The sequence below is a fragment of the Pyxicephalus adspersus genome, chromosome 5 (assembly GCF_032062135.1).
Source record: "Pyxicephalus adspersus chromosome 5, UCB_Pads_2.0, whole genome shotgun sequence".
Lineage (NCBI taxonomy): Eukaryota > Metazoa > Chordata > Amphibia > Anura > Pyxicephalidae > Pyxicephalus > Pyxicephalus adspersus.
Window position 1 is genome coordinate 105,413,305 of NC_092862.1, and position 15,828 is coordinate 105,429,132.

The following is a 15,828-nucleotide window of genomic DNA, read 5'->3' on the forward strand; positions in this document are numbered from 1 at the left end:
GGCTTTTTCTTTTAAGGAGAGGGACACCCGACGCTGGAGGACGACGCTGGAACATGGACCCGACGCTGGAACAGGGAACCGACACTGGATTAGCACAGCGGGACCAGGTAAGTGGGGATTTTAGTGTAGGCGAAAAAATACGGGGTTAACCAAAAGAGCAAAAATATTTAGTGCGAGAAATTACGGGCTTAGCGGTTAGGGGGTTAATGATATTTAATAAAAGTTTTTATTGCTGCATTAAAAAGTATCTACAATAGGTTTTTTGGTCCTAAAAGTCCCAATAATTGGTTATTTATCATATGTGCGCTTTACCTTCTATTGCCAAATTTTACACAGTCACTCCCCCACTCACACCACAGACCTATTAAGTGGTCACTTAGACACTAAGGGCTTGTTTAAGCTGGCAGTGGGAAAAGCCGTGGCTAACATCTTACCAACCCTTCCGTTGTCTGCACATCTTACAGCAAGCAGTACGTTCTCTATGGACAGCACAGATCAGATGTGTGAGGAAGAGGCAATAGCACTGCAACATCACCCCTAGTCTGAACTACCACTAAAGGACATATTTACAGCAGAAAGCAGATTTCTCTAATTCTTGACTAAGCAGATAGACTTGAGTGATTGGAGGGGAAAATGTCTCTCTGTGCTCAATACATCAAAAGAAGCTATATGATTGGAAGAGAGCAGACAACATTAACCTGCACTCCTCATCTCTTTTCTTCATTGAGCTAAAAGTTCCTTGACATTTTCATTACTTCATTTACTCCATGAACTCTCATATGGGTATATAAGGCTACACAAGCTTAAGGGTCCAAAGCTGGCATTAAAGTACACTTCTTTATAAATGTGCCCGTAAGTACTGCATTTGGGAAGGCAGAAAGAATCTCCCTTACCTAGCAGAATTCACTCCATGAACATAACATTAAAACAATGCTGACGCAAGTAATTGGGCCATATTAAGATCATTTTTTTTCATTAGATAGCAAATAGAAGTAAATGTGAACTGAATAGGATTACTTTAATGTAGTATACTTTAATATTAATTATAATATCTTGTTCATGGGTCATTGCATCAAAGTTTAATATATAGGCTCAGCCCATTTCCTTTGTAAATACTATCAGACCTAAGCACAAAGTGAGCTTATTTATTACAAAGACCAATTATATTCCATAGCTACATAGGTTGAAAATAAAACTCCTCTGAGTTTAGCCAACTCCTCTGGAAAAAAATGACAATTGATTTTAACATCACAAAAAAATAATGGACGTCAGGGATGTGGCATATCCCGGCATGCAAATTGTATGATTGATTATTTTGACATCCTTCATTTCCTGTAAATTCAGGATTGACCATTCCGACTATAGATTCAGGAAATGATCTGTAAAATCTCTTAAATGTAATTACTGAATCAGCAGGAAAATACAAAAGCAAACATATGGTGATCACATACAAGAATAGATGAGGACATTGATTAAAATTTTAAATGAAATTTGTTTATAACTAATGAAGTTTTCAGAGCGAATGTTGGGGCAGAATAGCTTACTTGGTCAGAAACTGAACCAAAGAGACACAGAGCATTTTTTTTTAAAAACTAACATTTACTTCAGACACTGCAGTCACTTAATTTGGGGTGAATTTACCCTAATATCTTCCACCATTCTGGCACAGATTTTTTTGGAAAATATATTGACCTTCAAGTCTGCATTAACATCTATGCATGTTTTTACTGCATGTACCTAATGCACAATTGGCAATGCATTGTATTGCACTTTATTTTGAATGTTAAATCTTCACTTTCACCCTGCAAAAACACAATTCACATTTGCAGTTTTAGGTGTATTGTGATAAGTTGGTAGCCTGTTCAAAATAAATTGGCTGCCTTAACTTCATATATACTATTGTGCAGCATGCCACAAGATAAATGTGTGTGATAACCATTGTAATGTAATAAAGCTGCCTAAAAGGGCCTTAATTGTGCTGCTACTAGATAGTCTAAATAGGCTAGCTATGACTATATAACTATGCTAAAAAAATATTTGGGTATTCTTTGAATGTGAGTTTTCACATTTACTAAGCTAAGTGATGTATCCTTTGATAACCTAATGTACCTAACTGTAGAACTTCTAAAACACACCACTCATCATGTCATTTGCTACAGGGGTATTACAGTACAGAATATGCACATATGCCCCACAAAGCACATTAAAAACCACAACATCAATTATATTAAAACTTTTCCATACTTTTTGAGATTCTAATTTGAGTTAGCATAATTTTGATAACTTGTGCATAGAGCATCATAGGGTATTTAATTATAAGAGAATAATTGCATTGTTTGATCATGCTGTTAGAGACAAGATGCTATCCCTCAATGCCTTTAAATGTACAATGGAAAACTGCAATTACTCTTCTGTAATTATATATCTGTATTGTCTAACACCACTTAGAACAGGAAGAGCCAGTAACCGCTCTGATTACAAATAAAATCAGAAAAGAATACTTACTTCAATTATAGGACAAAACTGTAGCATTATATTAAACTCCAAAAAACAGGAAAACAAGCAAGAAACTGTGACCTATTCCTATAAGGACAATCAGATTTCTCAGTGAACATTTCACTATATATACCAATTTTAAGGAAAAAGTTTTTTTGAGTAAACCCTGTTTCAAATCCAAGGTTTTGCTTATCATGGCTTGATAAAAAATAAAAATTATTAAAAAAGAATTTTATAATCTGGCCCTTAGCAGGTTTTAAAAATATGTAAATACAAATACAATGTGATGAAAACTAACACATTAACACATGACCTATTCTACTGTGTCATAACTTACTAAAGACCATATCAAAGCGTCAAAGAAGTGTGTGAACACTTATGTACATTCCTTCTACTTCACTAGGAATTAGGGGAGGTATCAGTCAGGTGCTGCTAATTAAATGAACCTAATTAATTGGTTACTAATTGTATCCACCCACCTCTATAAAAGCAAAATTGTTAACGCAATGCCAAGGAAGTAAGACATCAGTAATCTTGGAGAAGCAGATGTTGCTGCTCATCAATCTGGGAAGGGTCTTCCAAACTATTTGAAAACCATCATACTACAGTGAGAAAGATTATTCACAAGTAGAAGGAATTCAAGACAGTTGTCAATCTTCCCAGGAGTGGATGTTCCAGCAAATTTACCCCAAGGTCAGACTGTCCAGTGCTCCGAGAAATTGAAGACAACCCAAGAACTATATGCCAGACTCTAAAGGCCTTGGTTAGCTTGGTAAATGGTAAAGCTTGGTAATGTTCAGACATTCATGAACTGGATGTTAAATATTTAGCGTGTTAAATGTCCTCAGGAAACCATGGTAGTAATGTTTAGCCATAAGGCATAGCTCCGTGTTTGACAAATCAAACACTGCATATCAGCACCAACATCTCAATGTTGTTAAGAAGAGAAAGCCTAAATTCCTTCACGTGTAAGAATTTTGTACTATAACTGCTAAATGTACTTCCACAAGCTTTTGTGTCACGGAAAGTACTTTGTTTTTCTTACATGCTTTTTTCCTCTTTTTTGTTAAATATAAATAAAAAGAATGTTATTATTTGCTTTGTATTGTTTGACACCTGAGGTTAGATTTAACGGGGACCTAAATTCAAAATGTTTACTTTACATAAAAGGGTAGTAAACCCTTTTATAAAAAAGTAAAAATTGTATTTTTTTTTTTTAAGTGCAACGCCCTTTCAAAAAAAAAAAAAGGGTGCAGCACCTCACTGTAGCAATCAAGATAGAATTCATCATGCTTACATCATGCTTTCTGGGCTCTTGGCTGCTCCTTTCTTCTTTTCCTCCCCTTTTAACCTCCCTGACGGTATAAATAAACGGTTCTCAGCCTTTTGGCTAAGATCAAGTGTAGTACCTAATCCTTCCAGTGTGCAGGAAAGGAACGGCGCTGTGTTCCTGGCAAGAATACAGTGGACTAGTACGCCTGCTAGGATGGACAATTAGATGGTGATGCTTTGTAAGGGGCCGCCCTATGCTAATTCCTCTAGTTTAGCGTCCGCCAGAGAGAGGCATGGGGCCAGCCCTTATAAGGAGCTCCCAGATAGTGCTCTGTCCCACTGGTTGGAGCGGGGAACCCTTGGTCTGGCCCTCAAGTCTTGAGAGCGGGCCAAATCTCGCTTAGTGTCGTCCCCCTGGAGTGGCGAACCAGGGGTACCCTAAAATCACCTTGGGAGTGGTGAACCCACTGATGTTTTTTGATAAACAGGCACATCACATGCTGATTTAGCACTTCGCTTTCATTCTGCATTAGCTGCGGCAGATGGGCGATTTTTTTATCCTTGCCCAGTGTGTTATGCACTTTCTATTTACGTATTTTTCTGTTTGTCAAGGTACCTAGTGTGGTATTTGTGAGCCACTTTGATGGAGGGTGCTATTCCCTTATGGGCTAGCCCTAATGTCTTGAGGAGTACTTTGGCCTTATGGTCAGGTACTCTCCCTTACTAGAGTCTCTTTTCGGGAGACCTCCCAGCCTAGTATCCGGTGGGACTGTCTTTGCAGTGCCATAGAGAAAAGGACCCTTTCTGACATGGGTAAGATGGGCTAGTAGGTCCATTCCAGCTTCGACTGGATGGCCTTTGTACCCAGCCCCCGTCAGGAGCCTTGCCCTGGGGGGCTGGGGAAATTGGGTGGCGCTTCCTCTTTAGAGGAGGGATCACAATAGTACCCCAGTGCACGTTTTTTGTGTGGTGTTTTTGCACTTACACTTATTTCAAGCACAGGGTTTTTGTTTAGTGGATCACATTTCGCGGTTCAATTAAAAAAAAAAAGACGGTATAAATAATGAGAATTTTTATATGAAAGAAGCAGATCATTTAAAAATCCTCATTATTTTAAATTTGCCGTCTGGTCCCACCTACCATCTCAATCCCGCCTCCCAGCCAGGCACTCGCGAGCAATCTGCTTCCCCTGGCCTTGCGTCCCCAACGTTCACACACCGGGGACGCAGATGCCGGCATTGTCAGGGAAGCAGATGCCGGGCATCGCTGAAGGACGCCGCGGGCACTGCTGCAGGATGCTGCTGACCAGGTAAGACTTTTAATCTCCCTGGGAATTCCACCCCGAAAGTTACCGAGCCAAACTCGTGATTACCGCCAGGGAGGTTAATGGGAGAGAAAAAATTGCTGATCTCACGCATGCACAGTGAGATTTGCAATCTTTTTTTCCTATCTACTTCACCCGATCTCATGCCTACGCAATGCGAGATTCAAGTGACGTACGAAGAAGAACCATGAAAGAAGATAGAAGTGAGAAGCTGAAAACTGAACGTGGGACAACGAGGGACTGAAGAAACCTCCCAATGGATTGACTGATCTGCGGGATTAAAGGTAAGTGAGTTTTTTTTTTATTTCTGACTTCAGTTCCACTTTTTTCCACAAAAAAAAGCTCTTAAACTTTTTGGGCACTCTAAAGCATATTTTTTCTTAATTTTTTTTACAAAGAGTGAATTGTGTCTCTTGTGACAGTACTATTTTTGCAAATGACATATTACTTATACTGGGTTATCAAATTATGCCCAACAACCCACCTTCTTAGAATACAGTCATTCAATCACAGTTGTCTCCCAAGGTTTATATTAATAATGTCTGTATATATTGGTCTGTATACCATATTACTTGTGCTTTGAATATGCAAAGCTACAGGTTTAGTGCCTTTACTGAAGTATAATTTAGAAAAAAAATGACAAACACCATACTAACAAGTCTTGGCTCTTATCTTCAAATTTCCTGAAACTACATGTTGGTCTTGGCAAACTGAAATGTAGTTCATTGATGCAAGATTTATGTACCCCACTGGGATATCTTAACTCCAAATTGTTTTTTTTAAAGTATGATGGATCATCCTACATCGCATGTAGTTTGGACTTTATTTCTAGCATTGCCTGGTGGAACCTATAATTGTGATTGATTCTTCCTATTTGGTAGAAAAAACCTAGTCCAGTAAGACTCTATAATTTTAGTGGTAGCTTTGTTGTGTTTTTATCAGTAAAAAATGTGTGACTGTAAAAAGCACTGGATTCATCTAAAATTACAACACATTAATAACTTCTAATATGGAGTTAGACTTTATTACAGAAACAAATGAAACTGTTTTCAGAAACTGAAAATGTATATAATGCTATTTTTCATCTAAGATGACCATTTTTATGCTGCTCTCAAAGGATACAATTGCTTAAAACACCTTTGGTCACATGGGAGCTACTGAAAAGGTTGGAGAATTTTTCATCTATGAAGACTTTTTTTTTTATATCAGGGACCCTGAATGAAGATTGGTTACCACAGATCACTACAAGTTGACAATGGCTGCACTCCTTACTGTGGTATCCCAATCTTGTAGCACTTCTGTCTCTTCTAGAGAGTAATATTTGAACAGTTCAGCTTCTCTTCAGTTACTTTCTGTTTTGATCCTAAATTGTCCTTTAAGCCTGAGAATATGCATATCTTCTATCAGAGATCTGACCTATCATCAGGTAGCAATGGAAATGGAACCTAACCTCCAGGGCCTCATTGCGCTATCAAGAAGCCCTGTCTTATGCTCAACCCAATTCAAGAAGTGACACTCATCCGTTAATTTCATAGGCAAAATTTTTTTTTTGTTTTTTTAATATACATATATATATTTCCAGGCGCTTGGTATTCATATTGTTCCCTATACCAACAATTTGACTTGTCCAGATTCTGCTGTTTGCTACCTGTTCTTACATTTGTCTGTCTTTGAATTATATCTCTTCTAGTTGAGTTGGAACTTCACCTCAGATTTTACTAGTGTTAGCCATTGCCAGTCCTAGCAATATGGAATGTCCACAGTCCTATGATCCTTTATTTCAGCACAGACCTTGTCATTGTTTATACAACCCATTACCAAGAGGGGATCTAAAGTTTATTAAACACAATATGATTATAAAATTTCTGTATGGCCCCCTTTACATGTAAAAGCACTATGTAATCTGATGACCTTATATATTGATTGATCAGAAAGAAATGACAAAATCAGATTGCAAAGTACATGATCAGTTTAAGTGTGCAAACTGAATAATTCTGCTTATCTCGCCTGCATATTGTAACCATTGCAAGTTTCTTGCCTGATTATTTCAGCAAATGCTTGTTTGTTTCTGGCTTGTTGTAATGATTGTCTTTTTATATGCCACTTATTTAACTGGTCATTTTGCAGCTACTATACACTTATTTAATCCCCACTGTTCCTGCAGCACCCTTGGACTCAATCCCAACCCCTCAAGAAACTCACTTCTAAAAAAAAATCCCAGGTACGCTGCTGCAGAATATAAAAAAAAGTTGGGGCTGTGTTTGCTAAATATACTCCTGGATAGAGACAGACATAGGAAAAATCAAAAATGCCCTGTTCAAATTTATCCTGCAACAAGCCCAGTACTTGGATTTATTCTATTTTTCATCATCTCTTGAGTTTAATAGTTTGACCTGTGTGTTAATAGCTTTGGATTTTATAGCAAAATTTCTTTCAAAAAATGCCAGCAAGACTGATTTCTTGTATTTATTTCAAGTCAGGCTTTAACATTCCGATTTCATAAAGTCAGAAACAAGATACTGATCAGACTTTCAGTGAACGTACAACTCTATAATGTGCTATTAACACCTTTTTTTATACGAGACAGTAATAACATCCAGATAAATATTATTTTGCTTTATTAATACTTCTATTGGCTATTCAGGTTTCTTCAGGCTATTTAATGCATGCAGTTACAGTAATAAAGCTTTTAGAAGAGATTTGTTATGCAGATGTGTATCATAAAATACACATTGTGTAAATAAAAAAGCTTTCCTAAGTATTCTCCCTTCTTGGTTATGTGATCAGATGTCAGCCAACAGTAGTACATTAGTTTTATGCCAACTTTTTAACTTTTCTGCACAGCCCCACAGTGGATTCTCTTTAAAAAGCCCAACTCAGGTCTCCATTAGTGTGCTCTACATAACTGTTTCAGGGCTAAGGATTTGGCACAAGCTTTATTTTGCAGTCACCCTATATCTGTAACCATGCTACTTTACGTACTTATCTCTAACTTTATTAGTGAGTAATTACATTGAGGTTTGTTCTCTGTGTTTTACCACTCCTAACTGGTACTTGTATAATGGGAACCCCATAGCCTGTACAACACAATAAAATCAAATAGATATAATAGATTCTTGGAATGTAACTAATCTTATATTTTGAACATATTTTTTTATAATACTTTGAAAAAATGTATTGAGCTTGCTGGACATCCTCTTCCTAGGTTATCGGGGAATATGTTATTGGCCCCCTTTTGCCACTCGAACAGCCTCTACTCCCCTAGTTTGGATATCTACAGGATTTACAGTATCTGTGGGAAATGGTGCAAATTCATAATTACATGTGTGGAATCCGGCATTGTTGTGGATGGCAACATTTTAAACTATCTTGAAGATGGTGCTGTAAAGGCCAACAGATTACCTGCACACCTATGTTTATGGAAATGGTTTTGTGCACAGGGGTACGGGTATGGTTGAACACAAAAAAGAGATTGTAAATGCACAATTGTCTGCAATGTGTTTCCATGATGTGTCATTACCAGTACCTTTAAAACACCTGAACTTGATAATTTGGTGGGGTGTCCACATACTTTTGTCCATTTAGTGTACAATATTACTATATAACTATGTCTTCACATGCTACAGTCCATCAAATGTATATATGTATCTAAAATAAATATATATATATATATATATATATAAACATATATACACACACAGACATATAGATTTACAATGTTTGCTTGAAGTTTTGTTTTGCTGTGGATACACAGGAGGCAGTCATAATGCACTCTGCTTCTCTTGTTATCTCTGATTATATATTTCCCTTTTGCATAGTGTCTAAAAAGCCTCCAGCCTGCAATAAAATGTATAACTACATTATTCTGGGAGGCAATTGCAGAACTTTAATCTCTTTTCTTCACGCTCATTAACAAAAAAAAAAAAAATAGCTGCAGCAATCAAGAAATATTTTCATGTACCAAATATTATTAAAAGTATAATTATCTATGCTTTGAAGGATTTATAGGTTTCATATTCATGTTACTGCACTGAAGAGTTTGTATTTTATGTATGTTAATTAAAAATATCAAATATATGTGCAAAGTAAATGTAATGGTAAGTGAGCAGTGCAGTTTTTCATGATGTTTTTGGTAGAGCATTTGGACTAACAATAAAGGGGAAAATTCCATAATTTCAATTTGGTACACTATGCCTTGTATAAATGCACATGCACTAGTTTAATGGGCATTTGTCTAAGGCTAATAATGCACCAACAAAAGGAAACTGCATCTGTGCCATGTTTGTGCCTTGTTCTAAGCATTGCTTGTGCTACCTGATCACTAACAACCAGGGGAAAACTAAACAATAGAGGTTTTCAGGTACAGGTAGTAAAATTATATAAAGCTTTTGAGAAATATGGAGTATCTTGATAATGCTAAACGATCATGGGTATGTGATAACTAGCAAACAATGGTGCCTGAGGATTTTCGTCTTGTGCCTACATGTCCGAATACTTTCATAGGCCGGAAATCAGTGGCCTGAGCCCACTATTTATTTGATGCCCAATACGCCACAGATTGCATAAAACCCGATATACAGGTTAACAATTGTTTTGATATCTGAACCACTTCATATGTCATATTTTAATTTTATATCGTGATAAAAACTCAAAGTACTTTTAAAATATAGAAGCAAGTTGGTGGTACATCAAATATTTAAAGCTGATATCAGTGATCAGTGTTAATGAGCTCTAATTAGGATTATTATATCAATGAAAACTAGGATTAAGAGAAAACTTTACTTATACCTAAATGTATAAATAGCATAACAATCTATCTGTACCTTGGTAGTCATTGATCCTTTTCTGTCACCTTTAGTTTTCTCTAGCAACATAATTAGATTATTTTTTTTTAAAAGAGTTCATAAACTTCACACAATAAATTGTGTTCATTTTTTCCTTGGAAACTTCGAAACCTGGGTATCCTGTTACGCAATTCCCTGCTGTTACATCAATTTTCATCAATGAACTTTAAGACTTTTGGTGCCTCCAACATTTTTAGTTAATTTTTTTGTCAGTATGTCTGTTGAAGTTAAGGTAAACTACACTCCTCTTCACTGGCACCTGGCATCTTCATCCTGTCTTTTTCTGGATTTGTGATCTTCGGCCATTTTGATTGGCCAGGCCAGACGACAAAACTCCTGAGCATTTGCATGGACGTTGTTCATTTACTTATGGCACCAAGGTATGCTGATCGTTCACTGAGCTGCACATACACAGTTCAGTGTACATTCAACAGAAGATTGCATGTAAGTTTGTTTACTGCAGAAGAGACATAGCCTGTTTCAATTGCAATAAGGTTATGATAACTTGCTAATGCATTCTGATCATCATGCGATTTGTGTCATATTCTCATGCAATTATTTATTCACTTTACTTAATTTACCTTCTTAACATTAAGAAAACTAAGTAAATATGATGGTATTATATATAATAGATTGTCTAGTTTTTACATTTTGAAATGTAAAATGTATACCAGTAGTATGAAAAAAACTGTTTTGTAATACAGTGTGCCTAGTTTATTAAGTGTCTTTGAAAAGAATTGGCTTTAGCATATGAAAGAAGGAAACATTGTTCATTCCACTGTACAAATATCATTCAATTTTGGATAAAATTACATTTCTCCCAGCCACCAATGACCATTTCATATACAGCTACATTAATATTTAAACATTATGGGTAGTACATTTGCTGTGTTTATTGGATAGAATTCATAGCTCACTTAATGATCTTTCTTGTTACCTGGAATTGCTTTAAAGCCATAGATGTCTTACATTTACCAACACAATATTTAGTCAATATAGGGCATTTAGCCTAGCATCATCTAGTTTGCTTTTGCATGAAGATATAATTTTGAAAAACTTTTACTGGTGGTAAAAAAAGGTCTTGCTAAAAATTGTGAACTTAGTCTTGGCTATATATATATATATATATATATATATATATATATATATATATATATATATATATATTGATTATTTATATATTATATTTATATAATGATTGTAAACAATGTAAATATATACACACACACACACGATAATTAACCAAGATTTTGGCCCTGAAAAAGGACATTCGAAAAATATATCATATAGTATATTATACTTATGTCATGCCAGTAGATGGCACTGTGTACCTATGTAAAGTGTATAATAAAGTTTTGCTGTCAGAGACAGGATACACAGGATATGACATTGTCACACACTATACATGCGGACACAGCACCATCTACTGGTAGCTAACAATAATAATTAGTAATAATTTAGAAGCAAGTGACCCATCTTAACCAACTCAAAAGTACTAAAGACTTTAACATGTAAAAGGGTAATATAGAGAGTCCATGGGAATTTAATTTGTCCCCTGTTCAAAAAGTTTAATTTTATTGGCATTTCTATTGATTTATTGTTAACAGTAATGGTAGGTTTATACTCCAGTCAAAACATAATATAGTTGGTTTATATTTGGACGTATTTATTTTTGAGTGAGTGTGTATGTATATATCTGCTCAACATCCTACCCTATACATTCTTATGGCCTTTATTTTGCTAGGAACAATGTAACTACAATATCTTGCAACATTTCCTTCCTAACATTAGTTGAAGTTAGTAGGTTTGTGAATGTCTGTTCCACATGAGTACAGTATTTAAGACACCTTTACCTGTGGTATACCATAAAATGATTAAGGCCTGGGGTTTATGGAAATGTGTTGTAATGGTGTTATTTTATCTTGCTTGATGTTGTAATAAAGATGAATCACTGTGGCCAATAAAAACAAGTTCCAGGCTTGTTTAATACCAAACCTGACCGCTACCTTAGTGTTTGTGTCAGACAGGTACTACATTAAAACAGGAGTATCTTAATTAAGTATCTTCTTTTTTTTTAGGATTCTGGTTACAAAGAGCAATACCATCCATACAACAACTGCCCTAGTGGCAACTGAGAAAATTAAAAAATTGACTAGGGAATATTTCTGGAATTTTAAAGCAATACCAAAGCAATGTGTATGTTTTTCTCTTTCTTCTTCAGACTGGTCCTCTGGAGACTGAAGATGAGCTGACGGACACAGAGGATAATGAAGAAGAAGATTTAGGCGTCATGGAAGATCAGCGTGGTGTAATCCTCCACCTTATCTCACAGCTCAAGCTTGGAATGGATCTTACCAAGGTATGCAAAGAGGATTCTGCTTTATTGCTTCTATTTCATTCCATTCCTTTTAACCGAAATGAAGTAATTCGATAATGTTATTTCCTTTGTAACAAGATTAGAATTAGTTTTATCTTGTTAGTGGTGTCAACTGAAACTAGGAACTGGTTTAGGTTACTTGATTTTTTTACTATTTTTGACTATGTTAGCTGATATCCCATATCTCTTTCTCTAATCTGTCTAACAGGAAGTATCACATCTCTTTGTGCCACCTTATAAGGGTAATATTTATAGGATAAAAAAATAAATCTACCACAAAGATCTAGTTTGCCTATTTACATACTTTTTCCCCATAGTACTTAAAGCATTATTATCTTGCATACACTTTTAACATAGTCTCCTCTAATTCAGAAGTGGGAAAGATACCATTCTCAATTGTATTCAAATAGTACAAAGATTACTACCAAAACTGGTAGTCTGAAAACTACTGTTGGTTGTATTTAGTTTTGAAACTTCCAGCACTGGTAGTTTTCCCTGCAGAAATGTGAGTGAGGCTGGTGTGGCTTCTGCTAGCATATAAAGTAAGTACAGTGGTATCTTGGTTTAAGTCCTTAATCTGTTCCAGATCCTTGGATTTATACCAAACAGGACTTATACCAAACAAACTTTTCCCATAACAAATAAAAGGAAAATGAATAATCGGTTCCCATGAAAAAAAATCCTATTGTTATTGGCATATTATACATTGATGGGGCTGTATAAAACTATTTAAACACAGCTTAATACTAAAATACATAAATACAAAAGCAATTAGATGAAATAAATGAAAATTTAACCTTACTGAGAACAATCGAGTGCCTACTAGGATGGTGCTGAGAAGCACAAGTTCTAGCACAAAGGTTGTATACCAAGCAAAATTTTTTGTGTCCAAACAGGACTTATACCAAGTTAGACTTATTCGAAAGCGGACTTTTACCGAGGTACCACTGTATATATAGAGTAAGTTAGTTTATCGTTTAGGATAACTGTACAAATTTGGATAGCATTAAGCTATATGATAAATTTTCAATACCCAAAATGATTGCTTATGGTCATCTCAGGCAATAATCTATATATTATGATGGGTGAATTTAGCTTCTACAGCAGCATACAGCACAGCTGTGAAAACAGAAGTCTCTTTTTTTTTTTTTTTTTTTTTGTTTCATAAAAAACACAGCTTTCTTCAACAAATCATAATTCAAAACATAAAGATCACTTATTTCAGCTGATAAGAGTCCCAGAGTCCTCTACAATACAGGTTAGCGAGGTGTCAAACTGTCCATGGCCCAACAAGCAGCCTTCAGATCCAGGAAATACACCAATACACTCCATGCTAGTTGTTTGCCATTTTATAGAACACAGAGCCATGTCTATTTCCACACCTGTGCCCTTTATAGAGATAAAAAGACAAGAAAGGTTGGGGTTTTAAGTCAAATTGAATGGATTGTATTCAGAGTAAGTTATATTACCATTCATTTATCATACATTCATTACACATTAATGACATAAAAAAGAAATATTTTAGTCAATCACACAAAGTCCCGCCCCCTCAGCTGAGCTGTAAGGGGGGAGCGTTCTAGACTGAGAACCCTGAGATCCCTAACTGAGAACACTTTACAATCATTAGAGATATGGTGTGGCGACCTGATGCGTTTCGCCTTTATTGGCTTCCTCAAGAGACTTGGAAGTCGTAGAAAGTAACTGCATATGAAAATGACATATAAATAAATAAATACATTTTTGGCTTCTGTTGGTTTATATGCATATTGTTGAGCACTAATACATTTCATTTAATGCACGGATTAACACATTATAAAATCCTACGAGTATTTCCACCATTACTACACTCTAATGGTTGAATAAACGCCATGCTATGGTATGTACACCCTCCAGGGATAATAACCACTTGTAATCAGCCTAATACCATAATATCTTTACACATACATACCTTTTTATATTGTTTGTTTAAACCCAACACTTAATACCACTAATATAATTTTCCCCCCTAATTGATTCTGTCCATATTATACCTATTTCCAATATATCAACTCTATAGGTAATTCCTCATAACCGGATTATTATCAACATCTCTAGTCATATATTAGTGTTTGAGAAACATTGGACACAAAGAAACATGTTTATTGCAGCATAATAATCATTACTGTATCCGATAAATTATTATTTCATTTATTTATTTGTATGTCTTTTTTTTTGTCCTTTCTTGTCTTCTTTTCTCCATAGTATTCCATGTAGGGGTAGGCATAATAAAACTACTTTTGAAAAAACCCAAGGATTTTGTGCCCTTAATAGCCATTTATAGCCAGAGCTCGCATTTGGCTGAAGCAAAATCCAGGTGTGTACCTGGGTGGAATGGGAAGGGCCACCCAGTATTCTCCTTCTCATTCCACCGCCCTGAAACAAATTAACAAACAGCAACCCTAAGTTGCTTCCTACTAATTCTAGACTCTGTATGGGGAAACATACCTTCTATCCAGGTATGTGTTCAACGTTAGCACATCACACAGTAAAGCAAACTACACCTTTTTCCTTCATAATACACAGTGTGTCTCCAAGGCTAAAGCACTCCCTAACACTTAACCCTCTCTAACCATTAATTCTGAGAAATACTTAGTTGTCATGCTAATAAGTTCTTAAAATGGATCATGTATAAGATAAGGAATTCTGGCTTTTACACTTGGCACAGCACATAATTAGACAACCAGTACACCAAAGCAAACATAAAGTAGAACTATTGTGTTCCATCAAAACAATATGCTATGCAGCAGCCTAAGCCAATTGCAAAATCATGTAAAGGTAACCCCCTGCAAAGTACCACAAATATCTGCCGAACTTTTAAATATAGTCCATTTAATGCAGAGGCTGCAATGCCCCTGTTTACAAAACAGCCACTTTTATGTAGGCTTTGCCTGCTTACACTGTCATAGAATTTTTTAAAAATTCCGTTTCTCTCCGCCCTGCTTTCCATTTTTTTCCAGTAATTTATCTTCATTTTCCTAGCCTCACTACGGGCATCCATGCTTCCTTTAGGCTATGTTCATCCTCATAACGAATGAATGGGGGAGGCAGTGATCAGTATAGTTGCCAAATGTTCAGGCTATAAGAACCAGCGCTGCAATGCAAATGACAGAGCAGCTGGAAAGGTGCCAACTGCCAGGAGCCACACATGATTGCTCAATCTGCCTGAACCTGCCCTTAGGCACCCATCTATTAAATGCCTCCTTACTATAACCCTTTCTTTGTCAGTGTCTAATTTAACTCCTGCCAACTTAAAAACATTTATTAATCTCTAATAATAATAGTGAGAGTTCTCTTCTATTTTCTGGTTAGGTTACATTGCATATTGCCAGTGTCATCCTGGTTTCTGTTTTAGTTGCTCCCTGTCTACAATAATCTTTTTCCAGTTCTACTGATTCTGTCCATATTCCCTGGGATTAACTGTGCAGGAGTCATTTTACACTGTCCTAAAATTCTCCCATTTATAGCACCTGCACAGT

The 15,828-nt window shown here is 35.9% G+C and overlaps 1 protein-coding gene across 3 annotated transcripts in view; it reads left to right on the forward strand.

Moving 5' to 3' along the window:
- Nucleotides 1-15,828, forward strand: part of OSBPL10 (oxysterol binding protein like 10) — a 195,768-nt gene that overhangs the window by 131,450 nt on the left and 48,490 nt on the right. For all 3 annotated transcript variants that reach the window (XM_072412376.1, XM_072412375.1, XM_072412374.1), the window contains one exon: nt 12,158-12,295. In XM_072412376.1, the coding sequence (XP_072268477.1) occupies nt 12,158-12,295 (138 nt within the window). The remainder of the gene's footprint in view (nt 1-12,157; nt 12,296-15,828) is intronic.